This window comes from Amphiura filiformis, chromosome 11 (genome assembly GCF_039555335.1).
Source record: "Amphiura filiformis chromosome 11, Afil_fr2py, whole genome shotgun sequence".
In the NCBI taxonomy this organism is placed as follows: Eukaryota; Metazoa; Echinodermata; class Ophiuroidea; order Amphilepidida; family Amphiuridae; genus Amphiura; species Amphiura filiformis.
The window spans coordinates 54,364,812-54,389,748 of record NC_092638.1 but is presented as its reverse complement, the minus strand read 5'-3'; the positions used below and the strand labels follow the sequence as shown (position 1 = coordinate 54,389,748).

Below are 24,937 nucleotides of genomic sequence, written 5' to 3'. Positions count from 1 at the left end.
AACATAAAATACAGATGAGAAGAAATATTGATTACAAGAAAAAGAAGGGTGCAAATTTGCCATAGTCAAACTGTAGTGTGCCCATACAGTATTCTTGTATGCCATAGGCCGTATAATTCAGTATGCATGTAGAAATGTAATGAATAAGTTTAAAATGCATTTTAGATACCTTGTTTTCTGCCAGTACATCTGCACCACCTTCAATCAACAATTCTATAATGGTGCCACCATCTCTCGCAAAACCTGCAAGGTGCAAAGGCGTGTCTCCAGTCTAATGCCAAAACAGTAAATACAACAATGAACAAAAACAAAGTTAAAATTCTTATAGGTTTCTGACAGGGAGAGAACCCTTTCTCATTAAAAAAAATATCATAGCAAGTTGGATGATATTCACAGTGTGCATAATGCTGTAAGGCCCACTGCAAACTTTTTATTTGGCATATTTGATACCTGCACGGAAGAGGTATTTATCGAATGCACATACATGTACAATACATGCATAGCTCTCTGCAGTGAAGCATTTAGCCCAACATATCAACCACACCAGCAAATATGATATGTTTTCTTACTATAACAACCAAAGTATTCTGTTATTGTTCTATTATTGATAGATTTTAAAATTTCAAGTAAAGTTCGCATGCAATCAGAGTATGTTATTTAAGTTCACTTGGACAGCCATCAGGGTTAAACAACTTTAATATTCATTTAACAGATTTTTACTCAATCATATTCAATCAGGTATGTTATTTTGGTTCATTATTTTGGACAGCCATCATGGTTAAATAATTATGTTTTAATATATGGAATAAAGCTAGCTTTATTCTATAGTAATGAGCATAAAGGTCACATGCAATCAGGGTATGTTATTTTGGTTCACTATTTTGGACAGCCATCAGGGTTAAATAATTAATGTTTTAATATATGGAATAAAGCTAGCTTTATTCTATAGTAATGAGCATAAAGGTCACATGCAATCAGGGTATGTTATTTTGGTTCACTATTTTGGACAGCAATCATGGTTAAATAATTATGTTTTAATATATGGAATAAAGCTAGATTTGTTCTATAGTAATGAGCATAAAGGTCACATGCAATCAGGGTATGTTATATTGGTTCACTATTTTGGACAGCAATCATGGTTAAATAATTAATGTTTTAATATATGGAATAAAGCTAGATTTATTCTGTAGTAATGAGCATAAAGGTCACATGCAATCAGGGTATGTTATTTTGGTTCACTATTTTGGACAGCAATCATGGTTAAATAATTAATGTTTTAATATATGGAATAAAGCTAGATTTATTCTATAGTAATGAGCATAAAGGTCACATGCAATCAGGGTATGTTATATTGGTTCACTATTTTGGACAGCAATCATGGTTAAATAATTAATGTTTTAATATATGGAATAAAGCTAGATTTATTCTATAGTAATGAGCATAAAGGTCACATGCAATCAGGGTATGTTATTTTGGTTCACTATTTTGGACAGCAATCATGGTTAAATAATTAATGTTTTAATATATGGAATAAAGCTAGATTTATTCTATAGTAATGAGCATAAAGGTCACATGCAATCAGGGTATGTTATATTGGTCCACTATTTTGGACAGCCATCAGGGTTAAATAATTAATGTTTTAATATATGGAATAAAGCTAGCTTTGCACACTAAAATGTCCTCACATTTTGTAAATGACCTTGTATGTGGAGTATTGATTAATGTCCTAACATGCACATAAAGTAAATACACCCTACATATTTAAGATTAAAAAGTGATGGAAAATCGTAGAAACTTACCTTTGCTTTTCTGATCTGATATTGTTGTCACCATCGTGTTCAAATACAACTGTTTCTTTTGTACCCTATATATTAATGCTGTCTTAACGTCGCTCTAGACCATTTTTGTCCAAACTGTAAATATTAACTTGTTTTATGTATTTGTGTAGTGTTCCTATATTGTTTTCATTTATAGTACCCTATGTGAGGTAAATATCAATGATTCTGATTCTATAAGTCTTGTACATATTGCCTCAGACACATTAAGGTGTAAACGATCATGTAGCGTAGCCAGCGGAGGGGGGATAGGTGGGGCAGAGTGCCCCCTGACCAAAAATGAAAGAAAAAAGTGCCCCTCTGACAAAAAATGAAAGAAAAAATCAGGAGGGCAAAGGAAAAGAAAAGGGGCAAGGAGCCCCTTTTCTACCAAAATTCAGCCCGATTAAGGGCCAAAATAGTGTAAAATACAAAATGTTTGCACACTACGCGCGCACATTGTAAAGATAAAGCCATTTCCATCCTGATAATGGCCAAAAATAATGTAAAATACCAAGTCTGTTTTCCGCGCTATGCGCACACATCGTCCCAATAAAGCATGTATTGTATGATGCAACTGTAATTTTTTTCCGTCTGTGCCCCCGAAATTTTATTTTGCCCCCCACCAAAAAAAAAAAATGGCTATGCCCCTGTAAACGATACTACCTGACCCTTTATTTCTTAATTAATGATGGGTTGAAACCACCCTATACATATATAAGTGACCATGCCAACCTCTGACTCTGCTAATACATCAGCACCTGCTTGTATAAGGTTCTTGCAAATCCTAGATTTTCCATTTCTTGAGGCTACATGCAAGGGTGTTTCACCATCCTGTATTGAGAAATTAAACAATATATTAGTCTTACCATGTGAAGGAATACCCAGTAAACACAAAATGTTTTTACTGTTTAAATGCTGGGATAAATATTGGGTAAATAGGGTATAACTCGTTTAAATAACATTTTTAAAACCACAAGTCGCACCTGCTTTCGCCACCACCTGCTTTCGCGATCACTTTTGGTAACAAAAGTAAAAAAAATAGAAATAGCAGTCCCAAATAGGTCATCTGAAGATATGGGTTGTGAACACCATGCAGACTTGCAGAGTGAAATGACCCCTGATGACCCTCCTCAGGTTGACCTCAAATGACCTTTGACATCAGTATATGAACTTTAATCACCACCAAATATATGAGGGTTCCCTAAGTTTGATATAAAATTGGATCGATTGAGCCCATATTTATTGGTCGAGCTATGGGCCCGACCAATAAATATTGGGCGTAAAGCATCCAATTTTATCCTTATCCCAGCAAACACAAAAACGTTTTAAAAACGTTTTAAATAAGTTATATTTTGGCTTTTGGTTTAGGTAAAAACGTTTTAATAACATTAAAATGTCGGGTTATATAAAGGTCATAATAACATTTTAAAACGTTTTGTATGAAAACACACTACAACAATATTTTTAAATGTTTTCAAAAAATGTTATTGTAAACTATTTTTGCAAACATTTTTGCCAAATATTGTGTCAATACTTAAATAACATTTTGTTAAAATATTTGAACCCAGCAAACACAAAATGTTCTTAAAATGTTTTTTCAAAACCTTTTAATAACATTTAAATGTCGGGTTATATAAAGGTCATGCAAACGTTTTTAAAACGTTATTGAAAATATTTTGGGCAAACATTTTTCGCAAAATATTTTTTTTTTTTTTTTATAACATTCTGTTTAGAATGTTTTGTATCATGTTTTCAAGAATGTTTTTGGAATGTTATTAAAACGTTTTAATACCCTTTATATAACCCAACATTTAAACGCTTTCTGTAAATCATTTTTGTTTGCTGAGCAGAAGATTAATCAAAAAATGTTTTCTAAGGTTAAAACGTTTTATACTCTTAATATACCCTTTATATAACCCGACATTTAAACGTTTTCTGACAACCTTTTATAACCTTTTCCGAATGATGTCGAAAACGTTTTGTGTTTGCTGGGATTATGTTTTGGATCCAATATTTTTACACACTTGGATTCAATTCATAATAATGGTTGAAATAGGATAATTGGAATGAGACCAAATTTACAAGTTAACCTTGTTTGACCTCAAATGACCTTGAACCACATCCAAAAAAAAAGTAGCAAAGAGTTTCTGACCATGACCCACCTATGGCCTGAAAATCTGAAGTCAATTTGCCCATCCATGCCTGAGATACAGCATCCGGACGGACGGAAGCACGGACATTGCAAAAACAGTATGCCTCGCGGTGGAGGCATAAAAACTAGTCTGCCATGTAGCTTTTTCGTCAAAAACCATAGGATTGTGCATGAGTATACATGGTTATAGATACCTGCACTAGCTGCCAGCAGTCCTTGTTTACCCCTTGCAAGTGCTGCATAACGGTACATGGCTTATGACTATAAAGCTCAATTAACTAGAGAATTGGTACAGAAATATATTTTTTTGTGCATGTGTGCACCCAATGAATATCTACCTTATTTTTCAGTGATATATTTGCTCCTTTCTCCAATAAAATCTTCAAAGCTTTTGTTTCATTGTTTTTATCATATCCATATCGATCAGGTCCTGGTCTTGCAGCACAAAGGCTATGTAAGAGTGTGTTGTTGTTCTAGCAAAAGTATAGAAAATAAGGAATATTCTTTCACATGATACAGGTTTTTCTTTAAATCTTTGGTGATGACGATGGTAACATGACATCACACATTTTCTTTGCAACAATATTTTGAGAAGGAAAAACATTTTAGATGGGTTTGCTTTTAGTACTGCTGCTATTCAGTAGGTGACTTAAGTAGGCCTACATGGTAATTATCCCAATTAAGATCTGGATTCAACTCGAAAATTCTGGGCGCAATATTCTGCCTCGAGTAAATGATCTAGGCCATATGCTGCGATACATTTTGCTTTTTTGGATTAAAATAGTTTTCCTGAATCATGATATACAATGAACAATTGTTGACAGGAATTGAAACCGATTCTTTCGAAATTCTGTGGCAAAAATGCAACAAAATTAAACTTACCCTGATCTGTTCCCAAGACCCCCATTTCCTTTTTTGACTGGCCGATCAGTTCCCTAGACCAGTAGCGTATACAGCCCTTTTTAAACAGGCGCATGCCCCCCCCCCCGATATAAAAAAAAAGATGCCCCCCCCCAGGTATCAAAAAAAAAAGACAGAAATTGGAGAAAAAGAGACGTAAAACGCCTCTGTGCATGTGATTTTGACAAAATTGATCTCATATTAAATTTTGACCATTTCAGCTTTAAAAAAAACAAATGTATGCATGCTTTAATATGTTATATATACGTTTTATGATCATTTCTTAGCTCATTAAGAAATTTGCGCCCCCAGTTGCTGAAGTTCTGTATACGCATCTGCCCTAGACCCCCTTTTGGTCGGCCGATCAGTTCCCTAGACCTCAAATTGAAACTCCCCGGGCCTCTGGACCTGTAGACTGACAGTATTGAGTCCAGGGAACCTGAGGATTTGTTCAACTCAAAACTGTTAGTCACTTCACTGATATGTGTTAAAAGAGACCAAAACATCCACCATCTTTAGTACAGCTTATTGAATCCAACAGCAAATTTGGAATGGCAGTTGGTGATCATGTGACACGTATGCAAATTAGCTTCCGACTGCTTATTTGATCTAACTCCCTATTAAGAGCTTCATATATTGATGGCCTAAATATTTGATAAAGACATTCCAATCTATACTCTTTGACTGCCTGTATGTGACTGCCTGTGTACCTTTGACTGCCTAAGTAACAAGCCTTTAAACTGCCTAATTTTCCAGCAACTTCTTGTTGACTGTTAGATCATCAGGCAGTCATTTGTTTTTGACTGCTTATGGACTGCTTATTGACTATCTATTAAGCAATCGTTGGTGGTAAAGATACTCTCATGCATAGTTAATAACTTAATTGGCACCTCAATAAGACTTCTCGATATGCAGCTAGTAATGTAACTTCACAAACAAGCACCAAGATAGTACAGGATGGGTGTTTGTATAAATGTAAAATCCCTTTTATTAATTAAAATGGACAATATAGACACTTACACTGTCAACCGATTTGACCAGTGACTCCTCCAACATTTCCAGTTTTTCTGCACTTGCATTGCTTGTCTCTAAGAACAAATGCCATGCTGTTTTCCCAACCTGTTATTTAAGAAACATTGTGTATAAGTAAATACCAAGAAATGTGTGGCAAAAAAGCATAAAAATTTTATTCCTGCAATTCCAATAGCACTTGCGTCAATTGGATCATTATCCATTTCACATAATGGCATGTGCCAATATTATTACTTTTTGGATAAATTAATTTGCACATATGGATATATAGCACATTCTATATCTACCACATTGAAAACCTTGGAAGTGTCAAAATTAGTAAGATATTTATTAGGCTATAAAAGTGCTGTATGTGCAAAGTATAAAATACAGGTCAGGTCGAAAACAATATTATGGCTAATAATGTTCAGGCATAGTACTGACTTATCTGCGACGTATGTTTGAACAAGAGCACCAATGGCGCTGTGGCTCTGCGCTTTTTGGTGACAGTGAAAGTAATTGTTCTTGGAGTCGATTGTGTAATGTGACAGATCACATTCAATGGGTACATCTGGTTGGTAGGTAGCTATCTCATTTGCAGAGCATACAAGAATACATCAATCAATTTAGGGAATTACTATTTAGCGACATGAATCGAATCTGGTGGAATTGGATAGAAATGGGTCCAAATGGACCGAAGCTGTGATCAAAATGTATCAAAATACATAAGCCAATGTAAAGAATAGTGTTGTCTGAATAAGGTTTTGGCTATAATTAGTGACTGTACCCACCAAGTTTAATACCTATACGACAGTTTATACTAATTTGATCTCAGTTGACCCCAGGTGACCCTGAAATGGCCTTCCAAAACTTTGGCTCTAAATAGTGACTGTACCCACCAGGTTTCATGCCTATCCAACAGTTTTTACTCATTTGACCTCAGATAACCCCTGGTGACCCCAAAATGACCTTCCAAAAATGTGACTGCAAATGTTGACTGCATCCACCAAGTTTCATGCCCCATGCCCGTCCAAATGTTTTTACTAATTTGACCTCAGATGACCCCTGGTGACTCGAGATGACCCCTGGTGCCCGAAATGACCTTCCACAAATTTGACTCCAAATGTTGACTGTACTCACAGTTTCACACCCATATGACAGCTGTTACTAAATTGACCTCAGATAACCCATGGTGACCCTGGAATGACCTTCCAAACATTTGGCTCTAAATGTTGACTGTACCTACCATGTTTCATGCCCATATAACAGTTTTTACTAATTTGACTTTAAATGACCCCTGGATAACCTCAGGTAACCCTGAAATGACCTTCCCAAAATTTAACTCCAAATGTTGACTGTACCCACCAAGTTTAATGCTCATCCGACAGTTTTTACTAATTTGATCTCAAATGACCCCTAGTGACCCCAAAAAGACCTTCCAAAAATTTGACTCCAAATGTTGACTGTCCCCACCAAGTTTCATGCCCATCCGACAGTTGTTACTAATTTGACCTCAAATGACCCCTGGTGACCCCAAAATGACCTTCCAAAAATTTGAATCCAAATGTTGACGGTATCACCATGTTTCATGCCCATACGACAGTTTTTACTAATTTGACCTCAGATGAACCCTGGTGACCCCAAAATGACCTTCCCAAAATTTGGCTATAAATGTTGACTGTATCCACAAAGTTTCATGCCCGTTCAAAAGTTTTTACTAATTTGACCTTAGATGACCCCTGGTGACCCAAAATGACCGTCCACAAATTTTACTCCAAATGTTGACTGTACGAGGGCTGTCGAGTGCAGATCCGTCGGAACACGCTTTTCAATACGGAATAAATGCTAACCTCGTTGTGACATCATCCAAGCAGCAAAGTTCATTTCCCATTGAAAAAGCGTTATCTGACGGATCTGCAGACGACCATTCTGGTACCCACCAAGTTTCATGCCCATACGACAATTGTTACTAATTTGACCTCAGATGGCCCATGGTGACCCTGAAATGACTTTCCAAAAATGTGACTCTAAATGTTGACTGTACTAAACAAGTTTCAAGCACATATAACAGTTTTTACTAATTTGACCTCAAATGACCCCTGGATGACCTCAGGGGACCCTGAAATGACCTCCCAAAAATTGGGCTCTAAATGGTGACTGTAACCACCAAATGTCATGCCCATCCGACAGTTTTTACTAATTTGACCTCAGATGGCCCCTGGTGACCCTGAAATGGCTTTCAAAAATTTTGACTCCAAATGTTGATTGTATCCACCAAGTTTCATGCCCTTTTGACAGTTTCTACTAATTTGACCTCAGATGACCCCTGGTGACCCCGAAATGACCTTCCCCAAATTTGGCTCTAAATGTTGACTGTACCCACCAAGTTTCATGCCCATACGAGTTTTTACTAATTTGACCTCAAATGACCCCTGGTGACCCCAAAATGACCTTCCCAAAATTTGGCTTTAAATGTTGACTGCACCCACCAAGTTTCATGCCCATACGACAGTTTTTACTAATTTGACCTCAAATGACCCATGGTGACCCCGAAATGACCTTCCCAAAATTTGGCTCTAACTGTACCCTCCAAGTTTCATGCCCATACGACAGTTTTAATAATTTGACCTCAGATGACCCCTGGTGACCCTGAAATGACCTTCCAAAAATTTGACTCCAAATGTTGACTGTAACTACCAAGTTTCATGCCCATCCGACAGTTTTTACTAATTTGACCTCAGATGACCCCTGGTGACCTCGAAATGACCTTCCAAAAATTTGACTCCAAATGTTGACTGTAACCACCAAGTTTCATGTCCATCCGACAGTTTTTACTAACTTGACCTCAGATGACCTCTGGTGACCCCAAAATGACCTTCACAAAATTTGGCTATAAATGTTGATGGTACCCACCAAGTTTCATACCCATCCGATAGTTTTTACTAATTTGACCTCAGATGACCCCTGGTGACCCCGAATTGACCTTCCAAAATTTGACTCCAAATGTTGACTGTACCCACCCCAGTTACATGCCCATACGACAGTTGTTACTAATTTCGGAAGCAATCGGGTCAAATTATTTTAATTTTTTTGTAACTTTTTTTGATTGGGGAATTTTTTAAAAGTGATTTCCCCCGGCTGTCATTGATTGCTTGACATTCCTTTTGATTTCTCTCAAAAACTTAGATTAATATTGCACAGCCTAGAGCAAAACATTAAACTTGGCAACTTTCAATCAACATGATCAATGATTTCTGAAACCACTAATTTCAGTCACATTTTATTTCAATAATTATGCATTGTACATTTTATTTTAACTTTTCTATTTCTGCCACCCCCTTATGAATTATTCATTCATAACTGTGATGACCTTGGGACCGTCCAATCAGAATCAACATGATCAATCAATACGCCGTAAAGGTCATGACCTGTGTGGTGAAACCAAAATAAACAGTCAAAATGGCGAGATTGGTCGGCACAGTCGATGTAACATCGATCAAATAAACCGTGGTCTTGAATTTCTTAAGAAATCCTGGCCTAAAAACTATGTTGTTTTTCAGGAGAAAACATATTAATCTTTGATATTCTGAAGTATAAAATTGTTGGGCAAAGTGGAACATCATTTATTTAGACTGTTTTTGCTATAGAAAAATACGAAAAATTTTCCATTTTGCGAAGAGGGTAAATCCCATTGAAAATATAATTTTTCCTCAGAATCATGTCCACAATATGGTTTAATTTACTGTTTTTAACTATATTCTAACAATTAAATCTACTATGAGCGTGACGAAATACGAACAGCTTGCATGACTTTTCGGTCCGTGTTCAGATAACAGGTGCACTTGACTTGCCAAAGAAAAATAGTGCAATCCGTCTATTTCCGTCATCTTCTCACAACTTAAATTATACAGACCAAAATAACCTCTAGCACACACAGGGAACCAAGCAAAGCGATTGAAATTGCTCGTTTCTTATGACGATTTCGGACTTTTCTTTCATAAAATAACTACTTTTCCCACCTCATTTCAACCCAATATGGAGTGCAATCGATTGAAAAATAACTTTTAAGAAAGTTAGAACTCAATTTTAAAAGCACATATCGCACACAGAAATAACCTTAGCATAAAAAAGCACCATCAAAAAAAAAAAAAAAATGAAGCAAAATACACCGTCCACTTAGCGTGATCACGATGGCTCGTCAAGAAAGCAAGGAGACAAAAAAAGAATGGCAGAAATGAACATTTGTTTGACTTACTGTCATACTACTAGTAGGAATAACCATCAAAATTTCATGTTGCCCCTATTGCTACAAAAGATTGTTTTCTGGATAGAACTCATCAACAGAAGTATTCTGGTGGTTAAATGGCCAAAATCGGTCAAAAACTTTTCGAATTATGAATTTTCAAAGTTTCCCATTCTGACCGGTCATTGGAATAAAATAAAATGACAAAGTCCAAAAATAGCAATTGGGAGCAAAATTGGCATAAGCATATATTAACCTTTATATATTTCTTTGTTCATCTACCTCGGGGGCAAAATATCTGGCAAAGGAACATGTAAGGAGGATGTCAAACACAGAATGGGAAAAGAGCTAGGTGCGGTTCAAAGACTACAGCCAATCTGGAATGCAAAGGATATTCGCCGCTCAACCAAAGTCGAACTGTATAAAGTACTTGTTCTCTCCATCCTGCTATATGGGGCAGAAACCTGGACCTTGAAAAAGGAAGATGAGAATCGTCTGCTTGTCTTTGAGATGATGTGTCTGAGAAACATCCTGGGAGTATCTCGACTAGACAAAATTAGAAACTCAACCATCCGTCAATCACTATATAGATATGAACCACACCATCTTAAACAGAGTAACTCAGAAACGACTGCGATTCTTTGGACACATCCAAAGAATGCCTAACACAAGGTATCCAAAAATCCTCCTGGAAGCAAGCATATACTTCCACAACGACCAAAAGGAAGACCCGCAAAGAGATGGATGGATTGCATCAAGACAGACTCCTCAACCATTAACTTGACATCCCTGGTAGAAGCTAGAAGGCTATAGCAACACAAAGAACAACCTGGCAAAGCATCATGACACAGATGGCAAGGCAGAGTGATCCACCCGTGCCGACGCCTTAGGTCAAGGTCAAGGTCATATATTTCTTTATTTTAACATTATATGCAAACATGAAACAAGCATATTGTGAAAGTATCAAGGGGGTTTCTTATGAAATGGCACTTTACTAGTCAATGGCATAAATTATTTTTTCAAACCGAGGCATTGAAAGCGTGCATTTAGAGAACATTTGCCAAAAATCATCCAAGATGGCCGATATGGCATAAAATCAAAATTGCACTAAGTCCAGGTGAACTTTTTTTTCACAACCAAAAATTTCAATGTTATTGGATTTAATATGACCAATTAGTAGGTGTATGCAAATAAAATCTTAAGTGCCATTGAAGGTCATTGACTCATTCTCAACAATAGAGGTTATCCACTTATCCACTCATGTATGACAAAAGGCGCTGGTTCCCGTAGTATTCCTCATTCAAACTAATTCAATGCATGACCTCGGAGTTACCTGCATGACTTTCGGGGGCTATTTTGAAACAGTTATGGTTGCACATTCAGGTACTTCTTTTGAAAGTCCTAAACAAGGTATAGCCAGCAGCAAGTTGTAGATGATATAGGCCTAAATATAAGAAAACGTTTAGGGTTGAGATCAGGTGAAAAATACATCGAATGAGCACGAAACTTCACATTTATGTTCAGAAAGGTGTCTTCTTAACATGATTCTTTTTTTTATTTATAACATTCGGCCGAAGCCAGGCTAATCCCAATAGTGCTCAGAGGCTACTAAATTTAAGGGACGCCATCCGGATATGACGGGACAGGGATATGGGAAGAGGTCCGATTTTAGATGCAGGAGGAAAACCGAGCACCGGAGAAAAACCTGCGAGGACGAGCATGGATCAGCAACCAAACTCACATGTGGCGCCGCTGGGAATTGAACCCGGGCCACAGTGGTGAGCAGCGAGTGAGAAGACCACTACACTAACCAGCCCTCCCGATTCGAAGGAGTATGGAAATTCCAAAGGGAAGCTGGTGATTTAATTTGTAACTTCGAGATCTACTTGTTCAATTTTTAACCTTTTTACAGAGGGTATGATAGAGGTATTACTGGCAACCAAATTACAGCTCAGTAGGCCAAGGTTTTCAGCTGATCTTATTGATCTGAATATTTTGTGCCATTCTTGAGCAGTGCTGAACTCAGCCACTGGCAATTAAGCGCACTGTGGCAATGGACCAATTTTGACTCGCACTATCAGGAAAACAAAATAAGTTATGTTGTTGTAATTTGCAAGATAGTTACAAAATATAATTGGCATTAAAGCCTTAATGTACGATCTTATAATATGAAATTGGTTAATTTTTTTAAAACCTGATTTTTTTGAATATTTGTAATGTTTACACATATGTCCCAACTTGCACCTAAATGGAATCAGCCAAATGTGTTGTCTTTGTAGGTCAACAGAGCAAAGTTCGACATATTATCATAATTTAAAAAATTATAATAATATGTCCACCCATAGAACTGCATGTTAAATGGCCAAAATAACCAGTGGGATTTATTTCACCTTACCTTGTTATTTCAACTTAAAATGGACAGTAACCCTTCCCGGCAGTTATTACTAATATTATTTCAACATTTTGAATAAAGAATAACAAAATTAACGGAAATCGTACATTAAGGCTTTAACTTCCCCAATTTTTACAGAAAAATATTGAAAAATAAAAGAATAAGCTCAGTTTAGAAATGCCTGTGCAAGCAGTGTACAGTTGAGCTCCCTGCATGTCTATGGGAGTGTTCTAAACAAGTTGATGGTTCATTGGTCATCCCTACTACTAGACTACTAGTACTTTGATATTAGATTAAATTTGACTTACATTGTTTGTGTCAGAGAAGTCAAACCCTAATGAATGTAGTGCATAAAAGGCTTCCGATGATCTGTAGTCCTGAACTTTTTCCAAGCAGAGATGTACAGCAGTATTCCCTTCCTTTAAAGAAATATTTATTTAAAGGTATTATCAGTGATAGGCCAAACATCAAACTTAAGGTCTATAGATAATTATCAGACTCATTAGCTCAGTAGAGAATCGGTCCAGCGATCCAAAAGTGCCAGGTTCAAATCCTGGATGGTTAGTGAAATAATTTTTTCACTGGCTGTCATTTAGTCATTTATGTATGCGGAGACCTGTGTTAAAAAATTCTTTCTCATATGTACTATCAGTGATGTGCTACACCGTTAAAATTCATTCTAAGATATATGTGTATTTTTGAAAAAAAGCAAACAGAAGCTAGCAACTGAAAATATAGCAAAGATATAAGCAATCTGGTAAGGACATTTAAAATGAAGGTAGGTTAAAAGTACATAGATATTTATATTATCATGTGAGTGAAATGCACAAACCATGGGTAACATACATGCACGTCACCAGCAGACAACGATGTGGATATTCCATTTATAGAGCAAGTTTGCATTGTTTTATGAAGCAAACATGAGATAACTATGGCCTATTTATGATTGTTTAAATAATAAATGCACAAACTTATAAAAAATTCACAAAATTTTGCATCAGAACTGGAAAAGATACAGTTCTTCCATTCTAATGTTTCCTTTCCCATATTTCAATCCTTTCTACAAGCTGAATAGTACAATAAGGCGACCTTCAGAAGTGTTAACCTTGAATTGATTTATTCGTATTGATAAATTCTGTGTGATACACTGAATACCCTAACACATAATTTGGTTGTGTACCCTAAAACAGCAGAAAATTATGGTAATGTTATCAAAATAATTAATATTGCATATAAGTCTTACTCTATTGGATAAGTTGGTTTTCTATGCGGGTATTAATTTCTTTTCAGTAAACAATGGATTTCAAAGCTTTGTGAAAATGTTGTGGACACTTCAGATATACTGACTAATATTAATATAATTAAGATGTCTTTTCTTTAAAAGGGCATTTCGTGATCCACAGCATCATCCCCCCACTTTTCTCAAAAAAAGTTGAGATTTTTATACCACTGGAAACCTATGGCTACATGATGTGTATGCACATAAAATTTCTTGCAGATTAATTCCTTTAACAAAAACATTGGGGAAATTTGAATTACGTTCTGGAACGAAATTACAACACATTGCCTACAGAGGAATGTAATACACATAATCATGCATAACTTACAAATGCAAAATCGGAATCACCTGAAATTTTGGAAATAAGCTTTGTTCAGGGATATCTACTGAAAAATGTCATAAAAAGAGGATGATACTCCTTTTATCAAAATATCTACAGATTGCTTTTGCAGTTGAATCTTCACTATTTAGTATTACTTTTCAAAGTCAAATAATTACCTTATCTTTAGCATGCTTATTAGCATGATGTTCTACTAAGAAGCGCACAAGTGGTTCACTAGTCGATGTCTGTGACCAATCCAGAACAGCATAATGTAAAGAAGTGTACCCATTCTAAGATAAATCAAGAACACATTTTTGTTTTAATTGAATATAATTTCCTTGTCGCAATATATTTGATCATCAACAACAACAACAACAACAACAACATCAACAACAACAACAACAACAACAGTAACAACAACAACAACAACAACAACAACAACAACAACAACAAAAACAAAAGTAACGTAATATTTTATGTTAAACTTTCATTGCTTTAAGGGTAGAGACATAGGAGGAGTGACCAAAAGAACATCAGCTTGTTTGTACCATACAACTTCAGCTGCATAACTTTTATAAATTCCCGCTAAAAAGCAGTTCTTTTAATTTTAGTACATAAATTAAAAATCATTCTGTTTTTTTTTAAACTGATTCAAATATATCAACAAAGGAAATTGGCTCCTTTTAAGGCTTCAGTTATTTTGAAGTCCACGTTATAATACCTTGGTATCAGTAGCATGAATATCAGCTCCAAATTCTAGCAGTGCTGAAACAAGTGGCAATTTCTTTTGTTTTACAGCAACATGTAAAGGTGTCAGACCATCCTGCATAAAGAATAAAAAAGGAATTGTGGTGTCATTGCAGGAGAGTATTTTACCAAAATCTCAGTTTTTATGAAGAAAAATGGGAGATGCCCGGGGGTCACTCACTACTTGACTTGCTACGCACCCGTGTCCAAGAAAAGCGTCTAAAAGGGTATGTTTTTCACCACACAGCGGCGTCGATGTCTTTTTGAAAAAGGGGTACTTTTTTAGAAGGCATCGCCATTTAGGGTCCTTTTTCAGCCAAATCCTTAGACGTTTAGGGTTAGTAATATTATTGTTTGAGTGAGTTTGCACTCATTTGATCAAAATCCCCACTTTTTAATTGATTCTTGTTACTTTTGTGCATGTTTGCTTCAGTATCTATATGTCTGCAACATCAAAAAGACACCTTGGGTATCAAATTAGCTCATTTCCCTGTTTACGCCACTTAGGGTATCAATATAGATATTTCCAAGTTGACGCCATTTAGTGTATGGTTTTTGCATGTGCTACGCCATTTAGGGTAGGATTTTGCATGTGTTTCGCCATTAAGGGGTGCAATTTGGTTAGGTGAAAATTCGCCATTAAGGGTGCATTCCCCCGGGGGGAGATGCAGCTGTCGATCAGGTCACACCCCTTTAATACAAAAATGAAAAGTTTGCTATATTTGATAAGTCAGTCATCTAATTCTAGAATCATGGGCCCTGTTCAGAGTATAATGTGAGCACGTCAGGAATCATTGTGAGTTATTAATGACCTCGCAATTAGTGCTCGGTCAGGCAATCAATTTCTTTTGATTGAATAACCTTTGGAACATTTCACATGCAGGTTTTTCTCAATACCTTCTCTGACTGCATTTATATTGGATGGCAAGTTAAATCATGAAATCGTAGAATGATCTGTTGGTAAGCATAAATATTGAATAAAATTGAATCCCATCACATCAATTCAAAGCTACACCCTTTTTTGAAATACTGGTTACCTGCAACTTATGCAATGTATGTACTATAGGCATTAGAGATACATGATCTTTTACTCCTTGGGACTAGAGGAAGAACAAGAACTTGCGATATTTTATAACTTGATTAAAATGCTACTAAAGTGCCAAAATGGAGATTCTACGCACCTTGTCCCGAACTTCAAGATTCAGATTGGATCCCTTTGTTAAGGAAAAACATTTCTTGCACTCATCTTCACTTCCACTGTATTTATTCACCCAAAGATGTAGTAAGCTATTGCCGTCCTAGAGGATAGAAAAAGATAGAACAAATTGATTTCATGCAGTTTTCATTCGATTCAGCGAAAACATCATAAAGAAAGCAAATGAATAATAAACTTTTCAAAAGTCTATCACACTTTAGTTGTTTGTTTGGAGCGATATATCTTTTTCAACCTGTCTAATTTTCAGAAAATAACAAATAATCATTTGAAAAAGTTGGAACAGCTGGGCAAGTGTGGACCTCCTATCTTTGAGGATGCTACCTACATGAAGGGGAAGCTCTCTCTAAAAGAGAGAGAGAGGAGAGGAGAGATAGAGAGACATAAGAGAGGAGAGGAGAGGAGATCGAGAGGAGAGGAGAGGAGAGGAGAGGAGAGGAGAGGAGACACCTAGGTTTCATTATCATTGAGGTATTTTTTTTGGAGAAGAGCAGGTAAGTCAACTACTTGATTATATTTCTACATGTTCATACTACATACTCTGAAAATTTTAGAAAATTACATGACGGTCAGTTTTTGTAAAAGCACATTTTTGTTCCTAAAATGGGGGTTATAGCGCCCTCAACGGGCACTCTCTCCATAGGGCTACATGTAAAGATCAGTTATAGACAAATGGCCCTCAAATAAAACGGACTCGTTCATTTTTCCTCAAATTTTGTATATGATGTAGATTTAACATCTGGAATGTAGCGGAGAGGAGCGGAGCGGAGAGGAGAGGAGAGGAGCGGAGAGGAGAGGAGAGGAGAGGAGGAGAGAGAGAGGAGAGGAGAGGAGAGGAGCGGGAGGGGAGGGGAGGGAGGGGAGGGAGGGGCGGGCGGGGCGAGGCGAGGGAGAGGGAGGGAGGGAGGAGAGGGAGGAGGGAGGGAGGGAGGGAAGAGAAGAGAGTCTGCACCTCATACCCTCTAGGCTCTAGTCTATTAAACAATAACCAATAATAATGTAAAATGGTTGACCAAATGACTGCAATTGCATGGGGCTTAATTTTGAAAGATTTTCGAAAGCCCCAGCATAATCACACAGGGGCAATGCGTGGTGCATCACACACTAAACAACCAAATTTGTACTGTCATTACAAAGAATCATTAATAAGTCACATGTTATAATTTTTTCCAAAGCATATACCTTGGTAATATTGTTGACATCTGCTCCTGATTCTGCAAGAACTTCTACTACAGTTGAAGATATGCTGTGTGTCTCGATTGCATGCACCAGAACATTTTCTCCATCCTGAAAAAAAAACAATATAGCTACTGGGTTATTTCATAAGTCTTTCCTGCATGCGTGATGATCCATAGCCAGTTTGGTTGGATCAAGCCAGTTCACGCTATTGTAATGAGCTATTTATTTTCAACTGGAAGTGAACATGGTCAGAAGAAATATTATCCCAAACACTTATTAACAATTATTTTCTGAAATTCTTCATGCAAATATTTTGTATGACATAGGCTATATATTCTTGATTATCTGTGAACTGAATGTGAAATTTTTTTTTTTCTAAAGCAGTTTTCGAAAAAAAAACCTCAAAGGAGAATTCACTGAAGGTTAATTTGTTTCAATAAAAGAAATTAACCTACCTTATCAATCACTGTAGCATCAGCATTGAATTCTAGCAGAACTTTGCATACTTCCACACTCCTCACAAAGAACAGAACATTTTTCCCATCCTTAAAATAAAACAAAGATTTGTATCACTGTCAGGCCCATACATCCTCCCGTTTGGTAAGTATAAAATAAAAAGTCCCCAAAAATTCAAGCAGTTTGTGTCCCCATGAACATTAATTTGTGCAGGCAAGACAAATAAGATAATTCATCAAGAAAAACAGGACTTGGAATTTGATGGCAGTTGTTAGTTCTAATTGTCTTTGCTACCTTGTTTAAAATGTTGACTTCAGCACCTCGATAAAGAAGGTCTCGACATATAGCGGCATTGTCTCCTCGCACTGCATAAAACAAGGTAGTCTCACCATCCTATTTGAAACAAATGTAAACAAAATTGTAATATGTATTCACAAGAGGACTCATAAGTATAGCTATACTAATCAATAGGCATATTAAAGCCATAATGAACGATTTCCATCCATTTTTAATTTTGTTTCTCAAAATGCTGGAATAATTTTAGTAATTTTAATTACTAAAAATTTAAAAACTGTCAGGAAATATTCCTTTCCATTTTAAGCCAAAAATAATAAGTTTAAGTAAAATATAATAAGGTAAAGTAAAAGAAACCCCATCACTGGCTATATTTTGGCAGTTTTATGTGGAGTTCTATGAGAAGAAAACGGCAGTATTGATAAATGTGAAGCTCTGGCCATCAATTGCATGTAGCTACAAGTGTCTATTGACACCCCCCCCACCTGGACCAAAATATGACATTTTCCATATTATTAGGTGGTGTACAGTCTTATCACTTGCAGGGTAGCACACCCATAATTTCTCTTTACAAAAATGCAAACAAATCTGAGTTTTGATGATCTTCTGATTTAGTGAATGATAGTGTCATGTGACCCAATGTCTGAAATGTAAAAAAAATAAGGTTATTGTTCTTCAACAGCTGCATACTAGCTCAAATTGGTGTGAATTAGGATATTTTCATGTTTTAAACAGTTCAGCAGTGCAAAGAAACTGTTGTTTGTTGTCATCAGGATACACACAAAATTGTGAAAGAAAAAAAACCACTCTTTCTGCAATTTTCAAAATTAGGATTAGTATTCTTCTGCAAAAAATAAGGGTCAGTTGGATGTAGACAAACAAACAGCCGGTGGCCTTAATTCTGGCAAAATTCAATATGATCAATGGCATTTCCTAACCTTTCACGTCACCAATTCTTTAAGAGTATACAAAAGAGTAGCTAGAACTGTGCAAGAGTGTACTGTTGGACTGTTTACTGTATAAGAATGCATGAACACATGCTTTAAGGGTACAGCCTATAGGAACAAAGACCAATCGAACATATTCTTGTTTATGCCATAATATTGTAGTCTTTCAACCCTTTCATAACTTCAGCTGTGTAACTTACGAAAATTCCCGCTAAAAAGTGGTTCTTTTAAATTTTGAAAATCTGGATTTTTCGTACTGATCATACTATAATGATCACCAGACAATAATGTTCTAATCACACTATAGACTGTGTCTATTTCCGATTTTAGGCATCATTTTGTGCAAATAGGCGTTTGTGAATTTTAAAAAGTTCAATTTGATGTCTTATATGGTCAATATCTCAAAATATAAGGCCAATTGATATTTAAAAAAATATAAAAAAACCGCTTTTGGAATGGAGCCTCAAGTTTGAGCTAAAAACAAAATAAAATATTTTGGAAAGAGTGTTTTTTTGTTATGATGTACCTAACAAATATTGCCAAAAACTCACTTTTTTGTGATTTTCTTCAGAATTGTTGTTTTTACCCCAAATCTGTATTTATATTAAGATTTATTGATGTCTTGCCTTGATACAAATGTATACTTTTATATGTCTTGTGCGAATAATTACAAAGTTATTGCACTTTTACTACATGCATGTCTGAGAGTACACAGCCTCCTTAACAACAATTGGGCGCTATTAATACACATTAATGTTTTTAAGCAAATAAAATTCCAAAATATGGTACGTTTTCTGCCTTTGCTTGCCACGTGGTAAGCCTATGTTGAGGTTGCGATTATATGTTAAAAAAATTCAAGATGGATACCAACAAGTCGTGTGGCCGAGCGGTCTAAGACCCTTCTTTAAAAAATTAAAAAATATCGCATCGCGCATAGACTCAATCTCGATAGCCTGAGTCTCGCTGGGAGTCTTGCTCTCTCGTGAAAATTATTAGAGTTTGTAAAAAAATATTTGAGTTTGTAGAAAATCATTTCAGTTTGCAAAAAAATATTTGAGTTTGTGAAAAATTATTTTAAGTTTGCATGTCCCTCATGGTACACCGTAGTTCAGGGACCGTGCTTTTAAAAAACCCACCAGATCGCAATCAGGCCATTGACCTGTGTAGTGGTCATACGCTGCTCGCTCAACCATAACATCATGACTGTCCCTAATAGCTACTCATTAATAATGCGTTGCGTCAGGTCATGGACTCTATTCAATAATTGTAATCCTTTCTTTAAGGTCAATAGATGAAAGGGAGACCTTGAAAAACAGATGCGTGTTTCTAGATAATATTTTATCATCCAAGCTGGTGATCTAGGATATTTCTAGGAGGCGACATTTATTATTTCATACCGCTCACATCTTTCTTCATCCAATGGACTTTGGGGAACTGCTGAGATATAAGTGGATGTTGGTACAGGCACATTCTCCGATAAAGCGTTCAAAAAGCCAAATTTGTGTCGCCAATAGTTTCAAGTCGTATTCAGACTTGTTTCGTCAGAAAGAAATGACCTTTTTTAATACAACTAATACTTAGGAGTTGCTTTCTAAAATGTGTGGGGCTAGAGGCTCTAACATGCCTAGAAAGTATAAAACAATAAAGCTGATTATGCATATCCATTGTTTTCCTCCATGTCGCCAGCCAAGGTGCGTTCCGTATAATGTGTCCCTGTTCGCTATACATGCGCATAATAATGGATTATAGGTACTTTTCATTAGCTGGTATCATGCCCTAATTATAAAGTATAAAACATCACAACACAGGTTATTAAATTTTTCCAACAGGTCTTTGAGACTATGTCGCCAATATTGTTCACAGATCGTTACCATATTTCTAATGCATAGCAATCTGTCAAAATAACTAGCTATATGAATGTTCTCATATGTGATGGATCAAGCAGGCTCCATAGTTATATTATATATGTGGTACATAACACAATGGTTTCAAAGTTAAAAAAATCAGGTCTATTAATGGCAAAAAATCCTGACGTTACGCTCATGTCGTCACAGATACGTGACCTAAATTCTACTCCCCTCGGAAAAAACGCTGTGATAAATGAAGCCAAATACCATGCCAGACTTTAGTACTTTGGGTGATGACTGATCAAGTATGAGTATTAAGACGGTAAGTTTTTACACTTGCACGATTAAGACAAAAGTGTGAAAAGGCTTCACAGATACGTTACCACTGATACGTTACCACCAATGCGCATAAGTAATATTGCTCAAAAATTAAGTATTGTTGAAAAATCACCCATGCGTTGTTTTGTGCTCTGAAACTATTAAAGTTTACGATTCTGAATGATTTTCATGAATTCTTCGTGGTTGGAATTTTGCAATTTGCGAGACCAAACTTGGACGCTTTATCGGAGAATGGGCCTACAATCTAATCGGCTACAATCGGCATAGTTGATGATATCTGATTCTGATAATTCACTAGTAGCAGCGAAATTACAGCGCTTTGTATCCTCTGGTGCACTATATAAATCTTATATGGATTCATGTTATTTATTTATTTTATAAATATTTCGTGTAAACACAATCTAATGTGGTGCTCACTACATGTAGAAGGCCTGGTCTGCAAATGTTCAGTGCATAAATCTAGTAAAGATAAAGCTTCATATGTTTAGTGTAATCAAATGAAATACCAAAGCTGGATATTATACAATCGTGATGCATTCCTTCTTGTTATGGACGACAAGTATTAACTTTGATATTATTATGGCAATATCCATTCCCTTCTCAATTGATTATGCTTTCTTTTAGAAAAATAAACCATGAGGCCTAGAGGCCATGATATAAACCTATATTCGGTATGCGAAACCTTTAACGGTTAGGGCGGCGCTTGCACTCGCATATTCACTAAACTGCCGCCTCCTTCATTTGCCAACCTTTATCGAGGGGCGTGTTTGAGGTTTTATAGTCATACATGTAGGCCTACCATTTTTCACCCTGATGTGGCAGTCAACGTCAACGCGTTGAAGCAGCTGTTTCGCGCGCGCATCTATGTGGCGTATTAAGCGTGTGCATGTGTACACCAGCGCTTTGACCGAACGCTAGTAATTATTTGGCTGTGCCCAATTAAATGCTCACTGTACTGACATCACTACCACATCAGGATGAAAAATCGCATATCGCAACCCAGCCAAATTTGTCATAGGTTTGAATTGTAATAGGAAAACCGTGAATATATGGTCTCAAACTCTGAAACATCTGAGCAGAAACGTGTCCTTTTTACTGGTTTAAAGTGAGTCTGTAGCTGTCGCCATCTTTGGAATATAATACAACATTCTCTGGCCAAACATCGGGTTAAATGTAAGTAAATAGTTCAAATCGTCTAAATTCAATAATATCAAACAGTCACGGACATTAAGTCAAGGCTACATGAGAAGTTTGGGATAGGTCACGCATTTCCTTGGTATAAAAAACAGCCAAAAGGATGTCCAAAATTCCCTCTTTTTATCACAACACGATTTATTACGAAACAGCATTTTCATAGGGCATACGCTGGTTCTTTCAATTCTAGTTTAAAATCTGTTCGTCCCCTTACCTAAAAAACTAGCATTCCCTAGCACTCACTAGGCATTCCATTGAATGGTAAAGAACCAGTAATGAATGCCTAAATGGTGAATGCCTCCAATACTGTAACATTGAGTTAATAGGCGGTTGTTAGCACTCAACCGCCTGTTTGCTAGCCCTCAACCGCTTGTAGTGGTTCATAAGTGGTTCATAAGCCCTCCTCAGAGGCGAAATATGTAAATGAGCTAAGCACTCGAACCACTAAGGAGGCATTCGAACCACCAAGGAGGCATTCAAACCGCCTAGCATTTAAACCACCTAGGAAGCATTCAACCGCTTTGTAAGCATTCCAACCGCCTAGGAAGCATTCCAACCATTAGGAAGCATACCAACCGCCTCAGAAGCATTCCAACCGCCTACAGGTTAGCACTCGAACCACTTAATTAGCCCTCAACCGCTATAAGTGGTTCGTAAGCGTTCTTAAGTGGTTCATAAGCCCTCCTCAGAGGCGAAATATGTAAATGAGCTAGGCCCTCGAACCACTTGGTGGCATTCCAACCGCTTATGAAGCACTCCAACCGCCAAAGAAATTTCCAATCGCCTAGGAAGCATTCCAACCGCCTATAGGCATTCCAACCACCTATAGGTATTCCAACTGCATATACATGTAGGTATTCCAACCACCTACAGGTGAGGCAATCGAAACATATAATTATATAGCTATTTTGGCTAAGCAATTCTACGAGAGTGAGAAATAGAATGCACTGCAGAAAATCAAACATGGTAAGCCCAGAATATACTCCATTTTGTATCCATTGTGACCGACGCAGAGGCATTTTAGTTCAGTACAGCATCTGTCCTCTATCTTTGTCGAGCAGAGATGCTTTATCAGATCAAATGAGGCTCATGATAATACTTTTCCATATGATTTCCCACATTTTTTCCTTCAAAAAATAGCACTTAAACCCCTATCTTATAGGGCTTGCTATAGGAATTCTAGGAGAGTAAGGATTAAGAATATGCACAAATTGAACTTGAATATATCAGCAAGTATATAGCCATGTGCATCAGCAAGAGCCACTAAATTGCATCAAATTCATAATGATAAATTGAGTAACATATCCCAGTGGGCACAGGTTAGGATTTTGACGTTTTAACGTTGAAACAACATCGAAGTTTCAACCTAACCTGATTTCAACCTAACGGTTAGTTGATATCATGTTGAAATTTCAACGTTAATTGATACCACATTGAAATTTCAACCTAATTTCAACCAACTTTCAATGCAAAAATTAAGGGGGTTGAAATCAGGTTGAAGTTCATTTGCAAATACAACCTGATTTCAACCAGTCGACATCGATATTTCAACGTGATTTCAATGTTAGGTGCGCCCACTGGGATCAGTGTGTTTTATAAATATGTACACAAAATAATTATAGCTACATAATGATATAATTTGTTGTTGTTTAATTGGTTTCATTGAGGTTTCATTGCTCTGCTTGAGCTCTTCTTGCGCCATATGAGTGCTTTTTAGTGTATTTGTGTGTGGTATAAATGTACACTATTATTATTATCAATAATAATGCCCCAATATACTAACTAGCTCCTCCTTCCTAGCACCAGACCATTTCATATTTCAAGAAACTGCCTACATTACATCTAGTCATATTTAAGCTTACCTATATACACCATCCATCATTGTGGCATATTATTGCACACAAAGATAACTACATGGATCACATATATACATGTATGATGTTGTCCACATAATATGCATTGTCATGTAACATCCCAAATGTAAAAAGTGGACAAATACGGCCTATAATAAAGCTGGAAACATGAAAGGATAAAGATTCCATCATCTCTGCATTCACACCAGTTCAAAATGGCAGTTAGAAATATATTCCCATCATGCACCTGTTTGACCCTTGGGTCAACCACTAAGGAATGCTAGTCAAGGCTATTAGCAGAATGCCTAATTGAATGGAATGCCTATTACTTAGAAATTTTTAAACCGAATGCCTATTAGAAATTTTTAAACCGAATGCCTAATACTTAGAATTTTTTCAGTGGAATGCCTATGACTTATCCGAATGCCACTGAGTGCCTATAGCAAACCGCCTAATCCTAGAACCACTAGGAATGCCTAAGTTACTGAATGCCTAAGTTAATAGATTGAGCTTTAATGAGGGCTTAATGAGTAAATATGTTATCGTAGCATTCTTGTGAGGCATTCAGAATGCCTGTGAACCAGCTCTATAGGCATTCATTAGCTGCTGAGTGCTAGTGACCACCTAGTACCGCTATCCTTAGCACTCGAGGGCTTGGCGAATAGCTACAGAATGCCAAATAGGCATTCATGTTTGGTAAGGGTCACATGCAGTCTGATTTGGTATCTATGTTTTCATCAAAGTCTTGGGAA

The 24,937-nt window shown here is 36.6% G+C and overlaps 1 protein-coding gene across 1 annotated transcript in view; it reads right to left on the bottom strand.

Moving 5' to 3' along the window:
• Nucleotides 1-24,937, bottom strand: part of LOC140165012 (uncharacterized) — a 71,964-nt gene that overhangs the window by 22,801 nt on the left and 24,226 nt on the right. Inside the window, exons 9-19 of the mRNA XM_072188423.1 lie at nucleotides 18,006-18,104; nucleotides 17,711-17,800; nucleotides 17,259-17,363; nucleotides 16,045-16,161; nucleotides 14,838-14,939; nucleotides 14,293-14,406; nucleotides 12,824-12,934; nucleotides 5,890-5,988; nucleotides 4,308-4,442; nucleotides 2,550-2,648; nucleotides 170-271 (exon numbers count right to left, since the gene is read on the bottom strand). Coding sequence (XP_072044524.1) covers nucleotides 170-271; nucleotides 2,550-2,648; nucleotides 4,308-4,442; nucleotides 5,890-5,988; nucleotides 12,824-12,934; nucleotides 14,293-14,406; nucleotides 14,838-14,939; nucleotides 16,045-16,161; nucleotides 17,259-17,363; nucleotides 17,711-17,800; nucleotides 18,006-18,104 — 1,173 coding nt within the window. The remainder of the gene's footprint in view (nucleotides 1-169; nucleotides 272-2,549; nucleotides 2,649-4,307; nucleotides 4,443-5,889; nucleotides 5,989-12,823; nucleotides 12,935-14,292; nucleotides 14,407-14,837; nucleotides 14,940-16,044; nucleotides 16,162-17,258; nucleotides 17,364-17,710; nucleotides 17,801-18,005; nucleotides 18,105-24,937) is intronic.